Source organism: Tyto alba, unplaced genomic scaffold, assembly GCF_018691265.1.
Source record: "Tyto alba isolate M040663 unplaced genomic scaffold, T.alba_DEE_v4.0 Super-Scaffold_1, whole genome shotgun sequence".
NCBI classification, from domain to species: Eukaryota; Metazoa; Chordata; class Aves; order Strigiformes; family Tytonidae; genus Tyto; species Tyto alba.
In genome coordinates this window covers 37260604-37275121 of record NW_024881261.1, presented here as the reverse complement: position 1 = coordinate 37275121, position 14518 = coordinate 37260604, and the positions used below count along the sequence as shown (strand labels likewise).

The window sequence follows — 14518 nt, the reverse complement described above, 5'->3', positions numbered from 1 at the left end:
TGCTGTTCCTTCAGCCCTCACACTTGTTGAGGTCCTTCTCAGACGGAGCAGCCCACTCCTGAACCTTGCCCCAAGCAAGAGTTGGGTGACTTTGGGTAACCTGCCTTCCATCACACCCCAGTTGTTTCTTTGTGGAGCTGGGGAAATGGGTGTTGCATGGGTCTGGCCCTTAAAACACACTACGTGGGCTGCCAAGGCCGTTAAACAAGTAGGTGTTTTGTAGCCAGGCCCACGCGGCCTTTTTAAATGGTGAGGGTTTGGTCTTTCTTCTGGTGTGTTTTGCACAAACTTAAATGATTGCTTTTTGAAGGAGTTAGATTAAACGATTCAGCAAAGTACTTAAAAATGTATTTACGTTGCACACAAGACTGCGCTTGAAAGCATGCGCTTGAATTTACCACTGTGTTTAAGTGCCTTTCTGGAGCTCGGCTGGCATTAACACCTCAGATGAGGTACCCAAGCAGGGTGCCTCCAAGGAGAAACCTGTTCCTCTGAGTCTTTCCCTTGCAAACTCCCAGCTGCTGTCTCTCAAACGTGGTCGTGGTCTTGCTGCGGGAGGAGCTGGCTTGGGATGCGAGGTGGGACGAGGAGCATCTCAAGAGGATGCGCCCTAGTTGAGCTGAGAACACCCCAGGCGTGAATTTGGGGTGCAGGCAAACGGTGTTCAACCGGGTGGGCTGGCTTTTCTTTTTGCATTCTCTATGGCTTATCACAAACACTTGAATGCAGGAGAAATCAGGTGTTTGCACAGGGTTTTGGACCCGTCCTCCTATGAACCAAGAAAAAAGTATAACCTCTGTGCAGCTGAGTTTCCCTCTCTGCCAGATAGAATGCAAACCATCTGAATACCTTTCCAAAGCTATTTGAGGGCTGTTTATGAAAATCTGTGAAAGTTTCCCAGTATTTAGACCGAGCTTATACTCAAATGGACACCACAGGAGGCCGGTATGTATATACACTCCCCAGCTGGGGTTGGATTCTCTGCTCCTTCATGTCACAATAAATCAGCAGGGACAAATAACTCCTGTGTATGAGACGGAAGATCAGAGCCTTGAGTTATCCACTTTTGCAGCAAGGTTTGCTTCCAGGTTGAGAGCAAGATCCTTGAGCTATGGAATAAGTTCACATTAATTTGGAGGCCTGGTTAGCTCAGGCTCATCTGCTCCAGGGCTGGCTGAGGCGGGGGCACGTGGATATCCTTTCTGGATATGTTGGTGGTTTACAGCCTGGTGACTTGATGCAGTATTTTAGGGAGAAGGCAAGGGTTTGGCCATGCAGGAGAAGGAGCCGGGCATCCTTCAGGGCATCCCTCATTTGAGCTTCCTATTGCTGCAAGATCCACAGAGGTATATTAAAAGAAATGGCAGCGTACTTTCCCAGGGCACGCCAGAGAAACCAGCTCTTCTACCGTGGCTTATACTTGATTTTCCTTGATGCGGTTGACTGAAGAGGAAGAAAAGGGCAGAGGCTGTATAAAGCACGAGCTTGATGGTCTGACATTTTAAAATAATTTTGAAACAATTCTCCAAAATAAGCATATTGAGGAAGATAAATGGGGAATTTAAAAGAAGAAAATCTAGGCCATGGGAATACACGGTATTTGTTGCATAAAGCTACATCAGAGACTCGCATAGGGACATCGTATGTGCCCATGCGTGTGCAGGTGCAATATATGAATCATCCATAGCATATATATGCATATGACAGACACGCGCACTATAAATATGATCTACACAGCAAGGAACTGTGAGGGGAATTGACGGCGCTCGAGTATTCTCTCCCAAAAGTGCCAGCTGCCAGTCGGGCTGAATTAGATTTCACAGGGGTTTTTGCAATACATGGAATTCACCAGCAAATTACCCTTAAAGAGGGAAAATCAATCATTTGGAGCAGAGATAAGCTGAAGGCGAGGCAGCCTCGGATTGATCCCGTCTGTGCAGGCGTGTGTGGAATTCAGCAGATAACCTGGGGAGAGCGGGGAAGGAGAAAACTCCTCCAGGAGGGGGGACGCGGGCAAGGACTGACACTTAGGACGGACAGAAAGATGGGAGAAAAGGGCTACCAGCGTGGGGAGGAGGGTCCGAAAAGCTGGGGAACATGTTGCTCCAGGCATCCTGCATCACTCGTGACACCAGTGAGGTCCTTAAGGATGCAGGGGCCAAGCACCCATGCCCAGCGAGCCCTCAGAAGGGTTATTGATGCTGTCGTGCTGGGGTGCCTGGTGGTGGGCAGTGGGTGCCAGGCAAGCAATGGGCACTGGGAGCCCGAGCTGGCGGGATGGACAGTGTGGGAGAGGCAGGCAACTCTGGAGAGGCTATTCAGAGCACTCAAGTTAAATGCCTTGAAGTGGGTGGAGAGAATAACCCTCTTTATGCTTTGTGTTTTCAAAGGAAGGATTACGCATTATTTGTCTCTGACTAGCTAGAACCAAGCATAAAGTATCCAAGCTGTAGAAAGAGGCACTAATTGCTTTCTTAAAAAAAAAAAAAAAAGCAAACCCACACCTCCTTTTTTTCCCTTCTTCCTCCACCACTCCTGAACTCTTAGCGCTTTCCTTTCTTTGCAAACTTGCCAGAATGAGGGATATCAAACACTCCTTAGTTTTTTGTAGGTAATAACCTGTGCCTAGAAAGTGGCTGGGAGGAAAGCTGGAGTTACACTGGATTTTGTGCTTCAGAAAGGCAGGGCTCTCCATTTTGGAAAAGTGAGCTGCAGCTGAGCTAGGGTAGAGGGAACCAAAGGCAGCCCTGCACTGAGGCAGCATGAAGAGAAGAAGACTGAGGATCCCAGGCTGTTTTTCCCAAATCTACCTCACTTTGTGCTGAAAACGATTGCAGGCCAAGCCACCAACTTACCTGTGTACCTCGGTGATTGCAGGGAGCGTGGTTGAAAAAGGGTTGTTTGCTTCTCTAGGTGTTTGGTCCTGTTTTTTTTGTTTGGTTTTTTTTTTTTTTTTACTTTGGGTTTTTTTTACTTTGGGTTTTTGTGTAGCCATTGGTAAGTGATGCTAAATACTTGCTTTGACTGGGGGGGGGTTGAATAATTTCTGAAGCGTTTCCGTGTGCACTCCCATGAGGAAGGGGCTGGGTGGGAGTGGGAGTGATGGATGAAGCCAGTGGGCAATATTAGATGGAAAAGCAGGGATAAAGCTTTCGATCCATCCTCAGTCAAAGCTGGAACAGCTGATGTGGCTGCTCCTGGCCTCCTGATGTGAGAAGGGCTTCCCTGTTGAACCATGCCCTGTGAGCACGTCTTGTGGGTTGGGAGAGCAGACTTTTGGCCGTGATTCATAGCAGGTGCGTGAGCAGGTCCCACATGGCGCCTGGGACCTCTGGAGGGGACACACGTACCCACCTCCTGGCATCTCACAGCCTCACGCCTGAGCTTCTGCCCTTGCCTGCCAGTCCAGGCTGTGCTGACTGTGCCGAGGGATGGTCTCCCCTCTGCTCCAGCCCCCTGGAATTTAAGAAGGCCGTTGGGCACGTGGGGCTGGCAAACAGGTCCGTCACAAATTGTTCGAGTGTGAAGCATTGGGGGTGGATCAGTCAGCGGTCACTTTTTTGGAAGTTGGGTATCGGCATGAGGTTGATGCTGGCATCGTGGCAGCAGGGACACGACGCGGCTCCTATTACACGCTCCAAGTAATACACACGCGAAGAACAAAGTAATAATTATGCCCAACTGCAGCTACGATTGTCTTTTAGCTGAATTGACATGAAATTTCCATCCGTTGCGGCGCCGGCTACGACTGGGAGGAGGTTTGATTGCCGGGAAGGAGGCAGCGGGCAGCAGCCTCGAGCCACAGCGAGCGCTGGCCCCGCGCACTGGCACGGGAGGAGATGAGCTGGGAAACGTGCGGCCATGTCCCGGCTTTGTGCAATAGCAAACTTCCCTCCGAAGCCTGTTTATGGCTCCATTTGTTTTGGATGGAGGGTGCGTGCAGACGGGTTTATTATTGTGGGGTTGCTAAGCTTTGGCAGGCTGCTCGTTAATTTATGCCTCTAAAGGAAGGCAAAGGAGCCAATTTGTTTTCAGCGATGGGGAAAAAAACCTCGAGCGGCGCGGGAGCTGGTAGGTAAGGGGTTGAAGCAGGGAAACGAGCAGGTAAAGCAGGTTGTGCACCGATAGTACACCTGTGCAGCCCATCCTCATCCTCGGCACTGCAAAGAGATGATGCTCGGCTATGGGCCCGCCACTGCACCCCAGGACCTTTGCGAGCCCGAGGAGACAGTGCTTGTTTTTCTTCTTCACGAACACATTTCAGATCCGTTGTTTGCTCTGGGTGGCAGGAGCAGGTAAGGAAGGGGTGAGGAAAATGTAAGCAGCTCCCCGTGGCTTCCTCCAAAGCGGGGGGTACTAGCTGTGAGCCGGGCTGAGCCAGCCCCTTCTGCTGGGCAGCTGATAACAATTTGAATATTCAGATTTGCTTTCAGCCATCCACAGGGGGCTCGCAGGCTCCGGGAACTAGGAGCAAGGAAAGCAGCATGGGGGCAGAAACAAAAAACTAAATAGCTGAATAAATATATAAATGGCAACTCGCAGCAGCCCTCCCGAGAGGCAGATGTATTCCCCTTCTCCAGACCTCAAATGGGGAGACTGAGGCACTCAAGGGGCTGCTAATTAGGGATGGTGGGTATCTAGAGGCTGATCTCCTTCCCCAGCTGGAGGGGAATTAATCCACCCAGCTCTCTTCCCACAAATACTTGGGTTTCTTTTGATGTTTCAACTTTTATCTCATGCCTCCAACAAACTCACTCCTCCCCGGCTTCCAAGAAAATCCCTCGCATCTCACCGCCACGAAAGGTGCTTTTGTGTACTACAGGGAGGGCACCAGGCCCTGGGAGAGGCACCAAGGGCTCAGCAGCAGAGCTGGGCAGAAATTCCTCAATGAAATGGCTTTTTGTTGCTGGTGGAAAATGGTTGTTTGTTATAAATTGGCATCTTAAGTATAGGGTTGGGGAGTGATGCTTCCTCCCGCCATCCTCCGTATCCCCTGCTCCCTCCCTCCTAGGCTCTGTATCGGCATCAGGGAGCATCCCTCACTCGTGCCGGGCTTGGCACATCCCAGTTTGCCAGCAAAACAGCTTTTGGAAGGAGCTAAGACTGCATCAAGATGGGTCCCTTTTGTTTCCTCCGGCCATCGTCCACCAGCTGAGCGATGCTGGGCCCCTGGGGTGGTGGGTGCCCTCAGGGTTTGCTTGTGCTGCTCTTTGGGTGCCCTCGGGGCTCTCTGCTGCTGCGTGGCTCCGCTGGAGATCGAGGGCTCCTGGGGGGGCGCAGGGAGAAGGGCAAGCAGGGATTCTGCTCGTGTCGCCAGCTCTCGGCGGTCACGCTTAGCCAGCTTTTGCTATTAGTGCCCCTTTGTGCATTTAATTGGTCCCTTTTTCTGATAGGAGGGAGGTCATTCGGGGAAAATTGGAAACTCGTCTCTGGCAGCTTCTGAGCTTGATTTTCATGTGCTCTGCTGGGCCGTGCTTTGGGAAGGGGTGCTGTGCCTGGAGCGAGAGTCCTAAAGTGCTGCTGTCAGTACGTCGGTGGTCCTGCTGCTTTGCCAGCCAGGTCTTGGGAGAGTTGGAGTTTTCCAGTTCACAGTTTGAGCTGTCTTACTGGAAAGAGCCCTCTGCGTGGGAGAGGCAGCCATGCTGTGCCCTGCAGCACAAGGCAATGAAATCCTGGTGTGCGATAGCCTGTGCGGTGCATGGATCTTGAAACAGCAAAACGGATTTTCCCTCCAGTTGTGTGCTGTGCAGGTTCATCCCCAGGACGCGTCCTTTTCATGTGCATATGGATTTTGTATAAAATGAGTGCATATGAAAAGAAGGTTTACAGAAATCACACGCGTTGTACACCCAGTAAGCATAATAAAACGCAGCAAAGGGTGCTCACGGTCGGTGCCTAACCCTGTGACTCAGTTAACCAAACCCAAGCAGAGAAACACTCCCCTGCATCTACAGTAATTGCATTTTTACATGTCTGAAGGCAAGGGGCTGTGCCCAAGCTGCTGGCACTGACACCTTTGTGCCCAATGCACAGGCTTTGCAGTCGGGTCGGTGCTTTCATCCTGCACTTGCCTGCAGCCTTACCCCACGGCTGCACCGGGTCCTTCCTCCTTTGCCGCTGTCAACCTTCCTTTCTCCTTTTCCCAGGGACCCAACAGTGTTTTTGAGGTTTACTTGGTGGGCAACAACTCCAACCACTTCATCATCTCACCGACCTCCGTCCAGGGGAAGGCAGACATCCGCATCCGCGTGGCAGTGCCGCTGGACTTTGAGACCATTCCTCGCTACGAATTTTCGGTAAGGCTGCACCCCTGTGCTTTACATCTGTATTTTTAAGAGTGACCTAAGAGTGACCTTTAATCAGGCTTCTCTCTTCCTCTCTCTAGTCCACACTGTGAAACTCCAGAGCATTACTAAAGGGCCAAAAAACTGAAATAGTAATAAAGAAAAAGGAAGAAGTGGGGAAGAGATTTGCTCTGTGCCTTCTCTCTCTTTTCAAAATCCAAAGGCTCAGCTGCAAGAGCTTAAGCAGAGCGTATTCCCGCTTGCTATGTCACAAGGCTGTAAAAGCTTTATAGAGCATAAAACTTTGTTTTAAGTGCACCTATCAGGCAGCAAAACTCTCCCCAGGCTCCTGCTCCAGCTTTGTCCTGCTCTCCGCATGAGCTGTAAATTCTCAAGGAAGGCAAAGCAGGCTCATACCACACTAGCAGTGTTGGTCCTGGCAGAGAGGCTTTCATGCGTTAGTGGAGAAAGATGAGTAAAACTCTTCCTACCCTTGCTCCAGGCTGTGGTGGGGTGGCTGGTCCTGGTTCCCCAAGAAGATGCTGGGGCTGCTGAGGCCAAGTGGGGCAGGGTTTTTGGCTTGCCCAAGGGCTGAGGTCACCCAGAGCTGAGCAGCTGCCAGGGGAGAGAGAAAGGGTCTCTTTTCTCATTTTTTTTGAGCATATCTGCTTTGGTGGCTAGCACTGATCTGGCTCATCTGGTGAGGGAGCTCAGGAGAGCATTGTTCCCTCTGTTAAAGAAGAACAGATCACTCCCCCAAGCTTCCCAGACAGTGTCTCCAACCTTCCCCTTCGTTTCCCGTCTCTGCCCAGCTCTTTGCAAACGAGAGTGTCCCAGACCACGTCGGCTTTGCGCGCGTGAAGATTAACCTCATCAACGAGAACGACAACCGCCCCATTTTCAGCAAGGCCCTGTACAACGTAAGCCTCTTCGAGAACACCACCGTGGGGACCACTGTCCTCCAGGTCCATGTGAGTAGGAGCATCGTGGCTCTCTTTGCCAAGTCCTTGGCACGCGTGTGGCTCTGCAGTGCCCATCACCGAGGGGTGGGCTGGGGCACGTGGTAAGGGAGCAGTGGGAGATGCACGTGGTAAGGGAGCAGTGGGGTGGGGTGTAGCCCTCCTATGGGCTTTTGGAGCAGATACCTTAACCTTTCTTGGTCTCTGGGAGACACGTGTGTGTGGTTCCCACCATACGGGGAACTCAAGGAGAACCCTACCCTGAAAGCTCTCATCTGCAGACAGCAGCTTCTTCTGCAGGTATTGATCCCAGAGGTCACGATTTTGCTTCTCCCTCCTCCTCACTGCATGGGATCCACCGAGTACGATAGTTGTGTATATGGCTTGTGTCCCATCGCATATTCACCGCCTCTCTCTTACCTTACTTCTTATGAGAAAAGATGCCCTGGTACTTACTGGACATGGTCACTTAATCAGTGAGAGTGAACACCTGACATTTATCTTTCAGGGTGGGTTTTCTCACAGCCCTGTTTGGAAGCATCATCTTCTTCAACTAAACTGAGGTCAGCTGAGCCAGTAAGAGGGTGAAAGGTGGAAAAAGAGGGAAATGATTGTATTCAGCAGAGCGTGGTATTAAATGGCTGGCAGCAGAACGGTGGTGCAGCAGAGGTGGTGACGGTAGCGGGACATTTCCATAGGGCCCATCCATCCCATGTGGGGTGGTGGGAGCACCCAAAATCCCTGGCAAGAAGCTACCTCTCCTGGAGAGCAAGGGCGATATCAGTTGATGTCAGTGCCAGTGTGGGACACAGCAAGAACCAGAACAAAACCCTGTGCTGGAAAACAATCAAAATAGGAAGCAAAACTCCTCTGGGACAGGAAATATCAAAGAGGGGAGCATCAAAACCCCTGCTAGACTTTGGGTGCATTACGACTGCTGTCGTTAGTTGCAGATGAATTTGCTGCCCTCCCAGCCCCCCCCTTGCCTCTGCTCTCCCAGGACAGAGCTGCTGGTCGCCCACCCTCACAGACGTGCTGGTCCAGAGAATAAAAGCCCTGACAAAAGGGTTGGGTGTATGCGCCTGTGCGTAAGTGTGTTTACTCTACAAACAGATGGTGTGAAACTGTATAGAGCCCCTGAGCTGTTCCCATCTGACAGTTATTAATATTTCAAGCAGATGTTTAGCTAGTCAGGCCATCAGACACTAAACAATGAGATTGTTACTGCGTCTCCTCTTCCCCCAACTTCCAGCTATGCCAGCATTTCGGAGGGAACGCAAAATGCCAGGAGTTGAATCTTCTATGATAAATCAGAATGGTTGTAATTAGTGCTGAAATCCAGATTGCCCTCCCAGCTGATCCCAAACTTTTAACAACACTCATAAAGTACCAGCTCCTCCTGCTGCTGCCGCTCGCCTTTCGAGATGCTGCCCTCTGCTCGCTTCCACGGCGCTGCCCGTCTGTGCCGTGCCTCTCCAACTGTCCCACGTGCCACAGACAAAAAGTCTGCTTTCCTTGCTAATAAATTCTACCTTTTCTTCCTTCATCTCCGCTTGCCTGGGAGCTCTCTATGCGTATTACCCCACAGGGGTTAGAGGTTGCTTTTTGAAGAAAGTCTGGCCAGCCACATGGAGTGCCCGCTTCTTTGGTGGCCACTGAATGACGTCTTCGTGGAAGGGGACTTTTGTTGGCTCCCTCCTTGCTCAGTGCTGCAAAATGCCCCTTTGTGCAAACAAGTGCGGGTTTTGTGCCACGCATTTGGAGGGGCGATGGCTTTCCAGGGTGCTAAGGACAAATCAAGAGGTTTATGAGATCGAGATGAACGGGGGAGCGTGTGGGCTGGGCGAGCAGTCGCCGAAGGACAACGGATGGCTTCCCACCAGCCGTTGCTGGTGATGGTCGAGCCCAGCTGGCAGGGCAGAGCAGTGCCTGCAGCTCCTTCCCAGCGGGGAGACGAGCAGCTAAAACCACAGGGGCCGAGGCAATGGGAGAACACTGGTATTCTGCCCAGCTCGATGTCCTGGGGAAGGAGGAGAAGTTATGCCCAGCAGCCCAGAAGACCCTGGGCTGGTTGCCCATCTTCCAGCAAGCCGTTTCCCTGCTAGCCCCCTTGGCTGTGCGTGGCCAGGTGGGTGTAGGCAAGGGGAAAGGGTTTCCTTCACGACCCAGAAAGAGCAGTGAGCCTACCCTGCCGAGCAGGCGCCCTCCTGGCTGCCTCCCTTTCCCCACTGCCCTCTGCTTGGCCAGCCAAAAATGGCAAGGCAAAAAAAAAAAAAAAAAAAAAAGAGCAAGCAGACTTCATTTGCGGTGACAAATGGCCATTCGTCTCTGCAGCATTTCAGCTCCTAATGTCAGTGACAGCAGAGAAACATTGCCTGTTACACGTATAAATCAACTGTAAAACAACCCGAAGTGCGGGCAGCCAGCAGGGACCCAGAGCCACTGCCTGCTTTCCGCTCTCTGCCTCTTTCCCTTTGCCCAGAGATGCGTGGGCTCGGATATGCGCCCCTGTGGCTGCCTGGGCAAATCTCTGTTACTTCCCTGGCATGGCACAGCCTTGTCCACCCTCTAAAATTTTGTTTTTCTGCCCTGTATTCTCTACTTTGTGTTCCCTCTGTCTCCCTGTCCGTACATTCATCCATCCATCTGTTTAATTCTGTTCATTTAAGGTATTTATCATATAGATTTGGGTAGTCATTTGCTTGCACGAGAACATCTGGAGAGTCCAGGCTTCACAGGAATGGCTCCTGCCGTGTGCAGGGAGCCTGCAGTATGCCCAAAGGCAGCCTTCTCTACTGCCTCCATGCTCTTTACCCGTGTGATAAGCCCCTTAAGCCAGAGATGGCTTGTGTATTTGTTTTTGCAGAGACCGGCGTGAAGGGATCCTTACTCCAGTCAAATGTCCCATGTTGCCCTGGAACATAAACCCCTGCAGTTTGGAGTTACGTGTGTGTCGCAACCCAACAGAGGAGTGAGCAGGCTGTCTGGGCCTCTGCAGTTGTTGGTGGCCTCTCCCCGTGCAAACTTCTCTTTTTCCCTGCCCCAGGCCCTGCCTTGCAGGGGAAAGACAGGCTGGAGAGTCTCAGAGGTCCCATACATGCTCCTTCTGCGAGGCTGGAGCGAAGCAGGGACGTGAGAGCTCAGCCTGAAGATATAACCAAGTTCTGCCCCAGCTACCAACAGATATTGAAATTTTTTTTTTTTTTTTCTGAAACAACTGGCCATGAAGCCTTTTAATAACATAACAGAAAAGGTCAAAGAAAGAATTTCACACTTCTTGAGCAAGCAGGCAGCCAGTATAACTTCATGCCTTCCAGGAACGGAAGGCAGCGAGAACATATACTGCACCCTAAATTAAGTGGGGCTCTGACACCCCCAGCCTAGTGCTGCCTGGGCAGTTGGTGGTTTTCGGTGGGCACTGGCTTTCCTACTAGCAGGGAGCTGGAAAGCTGTGCCCTGGAGAGGTGCAATGAGCAGGGGATCCAGCTCCAGCACGGGGCACAGGGCTCAGGGCTGGGGGAAGCCGTGGGGAAGGACGGTGCTAGGGTGGATGAATGGCCATGTTCAGCTGTAGCCATGATCAGTGCTTGTGATGGGTTTAGCAAACATCTTCCAAAGCAGGTGTCAACAACTGGTTTTCTCCTGCGGTGAGATGAGCAGGAGAGAAGAGAGTATCTCCAGCCCTGTCTCTCCCAGCTGAGCAGGAGGAGAGGATGAGTAGAGACACATCTGTGGATCTCAGACCAGATAGAGGATCAGTGTGTTGCCGAGGGGGACGAATCAACAGGCAGATGAAGGAGGGACAGATAAAAGGGCATGGTCCAACATCCACACCACTGTCTAACAGTATCAGGACAAGCTTTGAGTGAAGCAAGGTCTGTCCTAAATGGTGACGTTCCCAGGGCAAATCCCCTCTGCAGGAGAAGAGCAGTTGTGTGGGAGCAGGCAGTGAGGGGAGAGACCCAGAAGGAATGCCCTCTGCTTTGAGACAGAGCACCGGGAGGCAGGGGGTGAGATCCAGGACTGGGAAGGACCTGGTGGGGCCAGTCCATTAGTCCTGCCCGAGCCCAGAAGCAGCAGAAGCCCTCGGGTCTGTGTCTCCATGCTGCTGCTGCTCTCCGTCCTGCTCCGCGCTGCCTCACTGCCGGCAGCAGGGAGTAGCATCGCTGCTTTGCAAGCCCTCGTGTAGCACATCAGCTGAGACAGGAGCAGAAAGAAAAGCCTCGGGCCCCCCATGCCAGACGGTTGTGAAGAGGACTGACGCTGGGCAGGCATCAGGCCTGGGTGCTCAGGTCTCTGCTCCTTCCTTTCCCAGGCATGGAAGGTTTGAAAACAGACCCCTGGGCTCTCATCCAGTTAGCTGCCATGAGGAGCTCTTCTGAGACCTGGGGAGGGGGAGAGGCATTGGCACAGCATGGAGCTTTCAGCTGGGAAACTTTCTGGGCTGGAAGAAACTATGAAAACTGTCTTGCTTCTGGGGTCACCAAGACTCAGACGAGCATCCAGTGAGCTCTCCCCAACAGGGAGAGGAGCAGGGAGGGGTTCAGTCCAGCATCCCCCCTCCGGTCCTTTCGGTGATGCTCTGGGGCTCAGGCACCAGCCGTGCCCTTCACACGCGGTGGAGGATGCTTGGCTGGGAAGAGCAGGGAAGGTGCAAGCGTCTGTTGGCGCCTGTCACGCTGAGCCGGTAGCGTGCCCGGGTCCTGCTGCCTCACAAGGCTGCAGGGTCTGAGTGCAGAGAGCACCGTGCCCCTCCAAACCTGCCTTTGGACACTGCTGCTTTGACAGCAGCTGCCGTGAGCTGGGGTCAGCGTGGTGCCGGCTTCCCAAAAGCCAGGGACCTGCGTGGGAGCGCAGGCACATGCCTCGCTCTCCGTGGTTGTGTTTTTGCTAGACCTGGAGGAATGGGGAAGGGGCCTAAGACGACCCAGCGGGAGGTAAGAATTAAGGGGTGGGAGGTCTCCTTAAGCTCCTCATACACTACAGATCTGCACGGCGAAGTCCTCCTGAAAAGCTCTGATAACCAAAATCATTAAAGCCCAAACAAACCAAGAGTAACTTGTTTTTAACACAACAATGCATTTGATTTGCCTTGAAGGGTCTGGAGAAAAATGGTTCTCCAGGGAAGTGTGGAAAGTAATCCTAGCTCTGTGATCCCTCCTCTCCGCTTTATTTGCCCGGGTCTGGCTTGGCTGCACAGACTGGGATCGGTGGCCGTGGGCTTCATCAGCTGGCTGGCAAGCAGGAGCGAGCTGGGGAGCCTGCGGCGTGGCCCCCTCCCAGCCCCTGCTCCCTGGCACGTGGCTGGGATGAAGAGGAGGGAGGCAGAGGGGTCTGCAGGGAGGGGATAAATCTGGCTGCTCACCTTCAGCCCCCACACAAGCCTCTCCCAGCAGAGGCATTAACCCCTGCAGCTCCTGATGCTCTCCTGCTGGCTTTTCCTTACTCAGGTCAGGTCGGACGAGCCAGCTGCCCGTTCAGGCACCTCTCTCAGGCCAGCCATACTTTAAAAATAGCATCAATGTCTCCCCAGGGTGGTTGTGTAGAGATTTGTCCCGCATCCTTGCTGAGTCAGTGACTGCCTTCTCCCTGGGACCTTATCCTCCCGCATCCTTGTGAGGTTATGCTCATTGCCTTGCCTTGGGGTCCTCCTTACTCAGAAATACTTCTGGGCTGGGATGGTGCTGGGTTTCTCCCCAGGAAAACCACCCTCAAGAAGTCTGGAGGGGCTGCTGAGACTTTTCAGAGCTTTGTTAGATGTCCCACACGCACACGACTGGTGTGCTTTCCAGTTATCTTTTGCAGACCCTCAGGAATAGTCTGAGTATCTCCAGCAGTCCACAGACCTCAGACTATAAACTACGGCACCTGATTCAACCATCAGGCATCGATTTCAGCATGGGAATGATTTTTTGTAGCTTGTGGTATGCAGCAAGGCAGGTAAAATAAGCACCATGTTCCCTCGGGGGTTTGATAATCTGAATCCGTAAAACAGTCTTGTGCTTTAAAAAACACTGCTTTTCCTTTTTTTTCCCGGGTTTCAGATTATATTTTTTTGATTACTTTACGGAGGGGGTAAGGAGAAGGTCCCTCTGTCTTTTTTTTGCAAATGCATTTGCCTATATATTCTTTTAGATATATATCTATGTGTGTGCATGTATATATTATTTTAGATGTATATATATTCTAGTTCACATTCCTGAATAGTCCTTTTCTTCTGCCCTCCGTGGGTTGTCCCCTCCCTGATGATCATCCCCGACACATCCATTCACCTGGATTCTCATCTTCCCCTCCCCGCCACTGCAATTCCTTGGGAGAAGCCTTGTTAGTAAGAGCCTAATGAAGTAAATGCACTAATTAACCTTCCATTACTCTCCTCATTAAGGCAACCTTTAATTTGGTTGGCAAAGTTTCTCTCCTTTACCACCCAGCTGTCAGTTTTCTTCTGCTTCTTCGATCTCTCTTTGGCCTCGCATCACGGACGGGAAAATCGATCCCAGCCTGATTTTCTTTCCCATTCTTTCTAGCCAGCTGTAAACGCCAGTCAACAAGAAAGTAATAATGTAGTTTTCCCACCCTGGGAAGGAGAGTTGCAGACATCAATAAGCACCTATTTAAAATGCAAATCGCTTTCTCAATCAGCCGTCAGCCTGCCTCTGGTGCGACTTCAGCGGGGGCATGGGGATGCCGTGGCCCCTGGGCTCCTGCATCCTGGCCCGGAGCTCTGCAGAGATCCTGGGGCAGCTTTGGGGTGCCCAGGAGGGTTGCATCCCTTGGGTTTGGCCCACTCCCAAGTGCACGTGGCCAACATGGGTGGGAGGGGGCTTTGCTAGCAAACCTGGGGTGTTTCCTCCAGTTGCTTGTGCAGCCTTGAGGTCTCACCCTGCCCTGCATTCCTCCATCCCTTTGGCCAAGGGCACACGCTCTCCAAAACTTTTCTTTCCCCTCCTTTTTCTTGGAGAAAAAGTGAACGCAGTGGCAGAAATAGCTTTGAGCTGCTGGTTGGCGAGGTGCTGTGCCAAGGGGCTCCCCCCACACTGTGTTTCTCTCTCACGTGGTGATGGTGACTGTGTGGATCAGCCTTGAGGGACAGCCTACGTCACCCCCAGTTTTGAGAAGGTTGCACAGAGTAAGGAAGGTAGCCAGTCAGAGCAGGGAGTGAGGTGGGGAAATACCTTTGAAAACAATGAATGGATGAAAAGGATTCCAGGAATGAGCATACTTTCAGCTTCTGGAGGCAATCAGGTAGGAGATAAACCATCCCCTGCCCCATCC

At 52.1% G+C, this 14518-nt stretch overlaps 1 protein-coding gene across 2 annotated transcripts in view; it reads left to right on the top strand.

Moving 5' to 3' along the window:
• LOC104359722 (cadherin-23) overlaps window positions 1–14518 on the top strand; it is a 167077-nt gene that overhangs the window by 75034 nt on the left and 77525 nt on the right. For both annotated transcript variants that reach the window (XM_042793017.1, XM_032992378.2), the window contains exons 9-10: window positions 6147–6296; window positions 7097–7255. In XM_042793017.1, the coding sequence (XP_042648951.1) occupies window positions 6147–6296; window positions 7097–7255 (309 nt within the window). The remainder of the gene's footprint in view (window positions 1–6146; window positions 6297–7096; window positions 7256–14518) is intronic.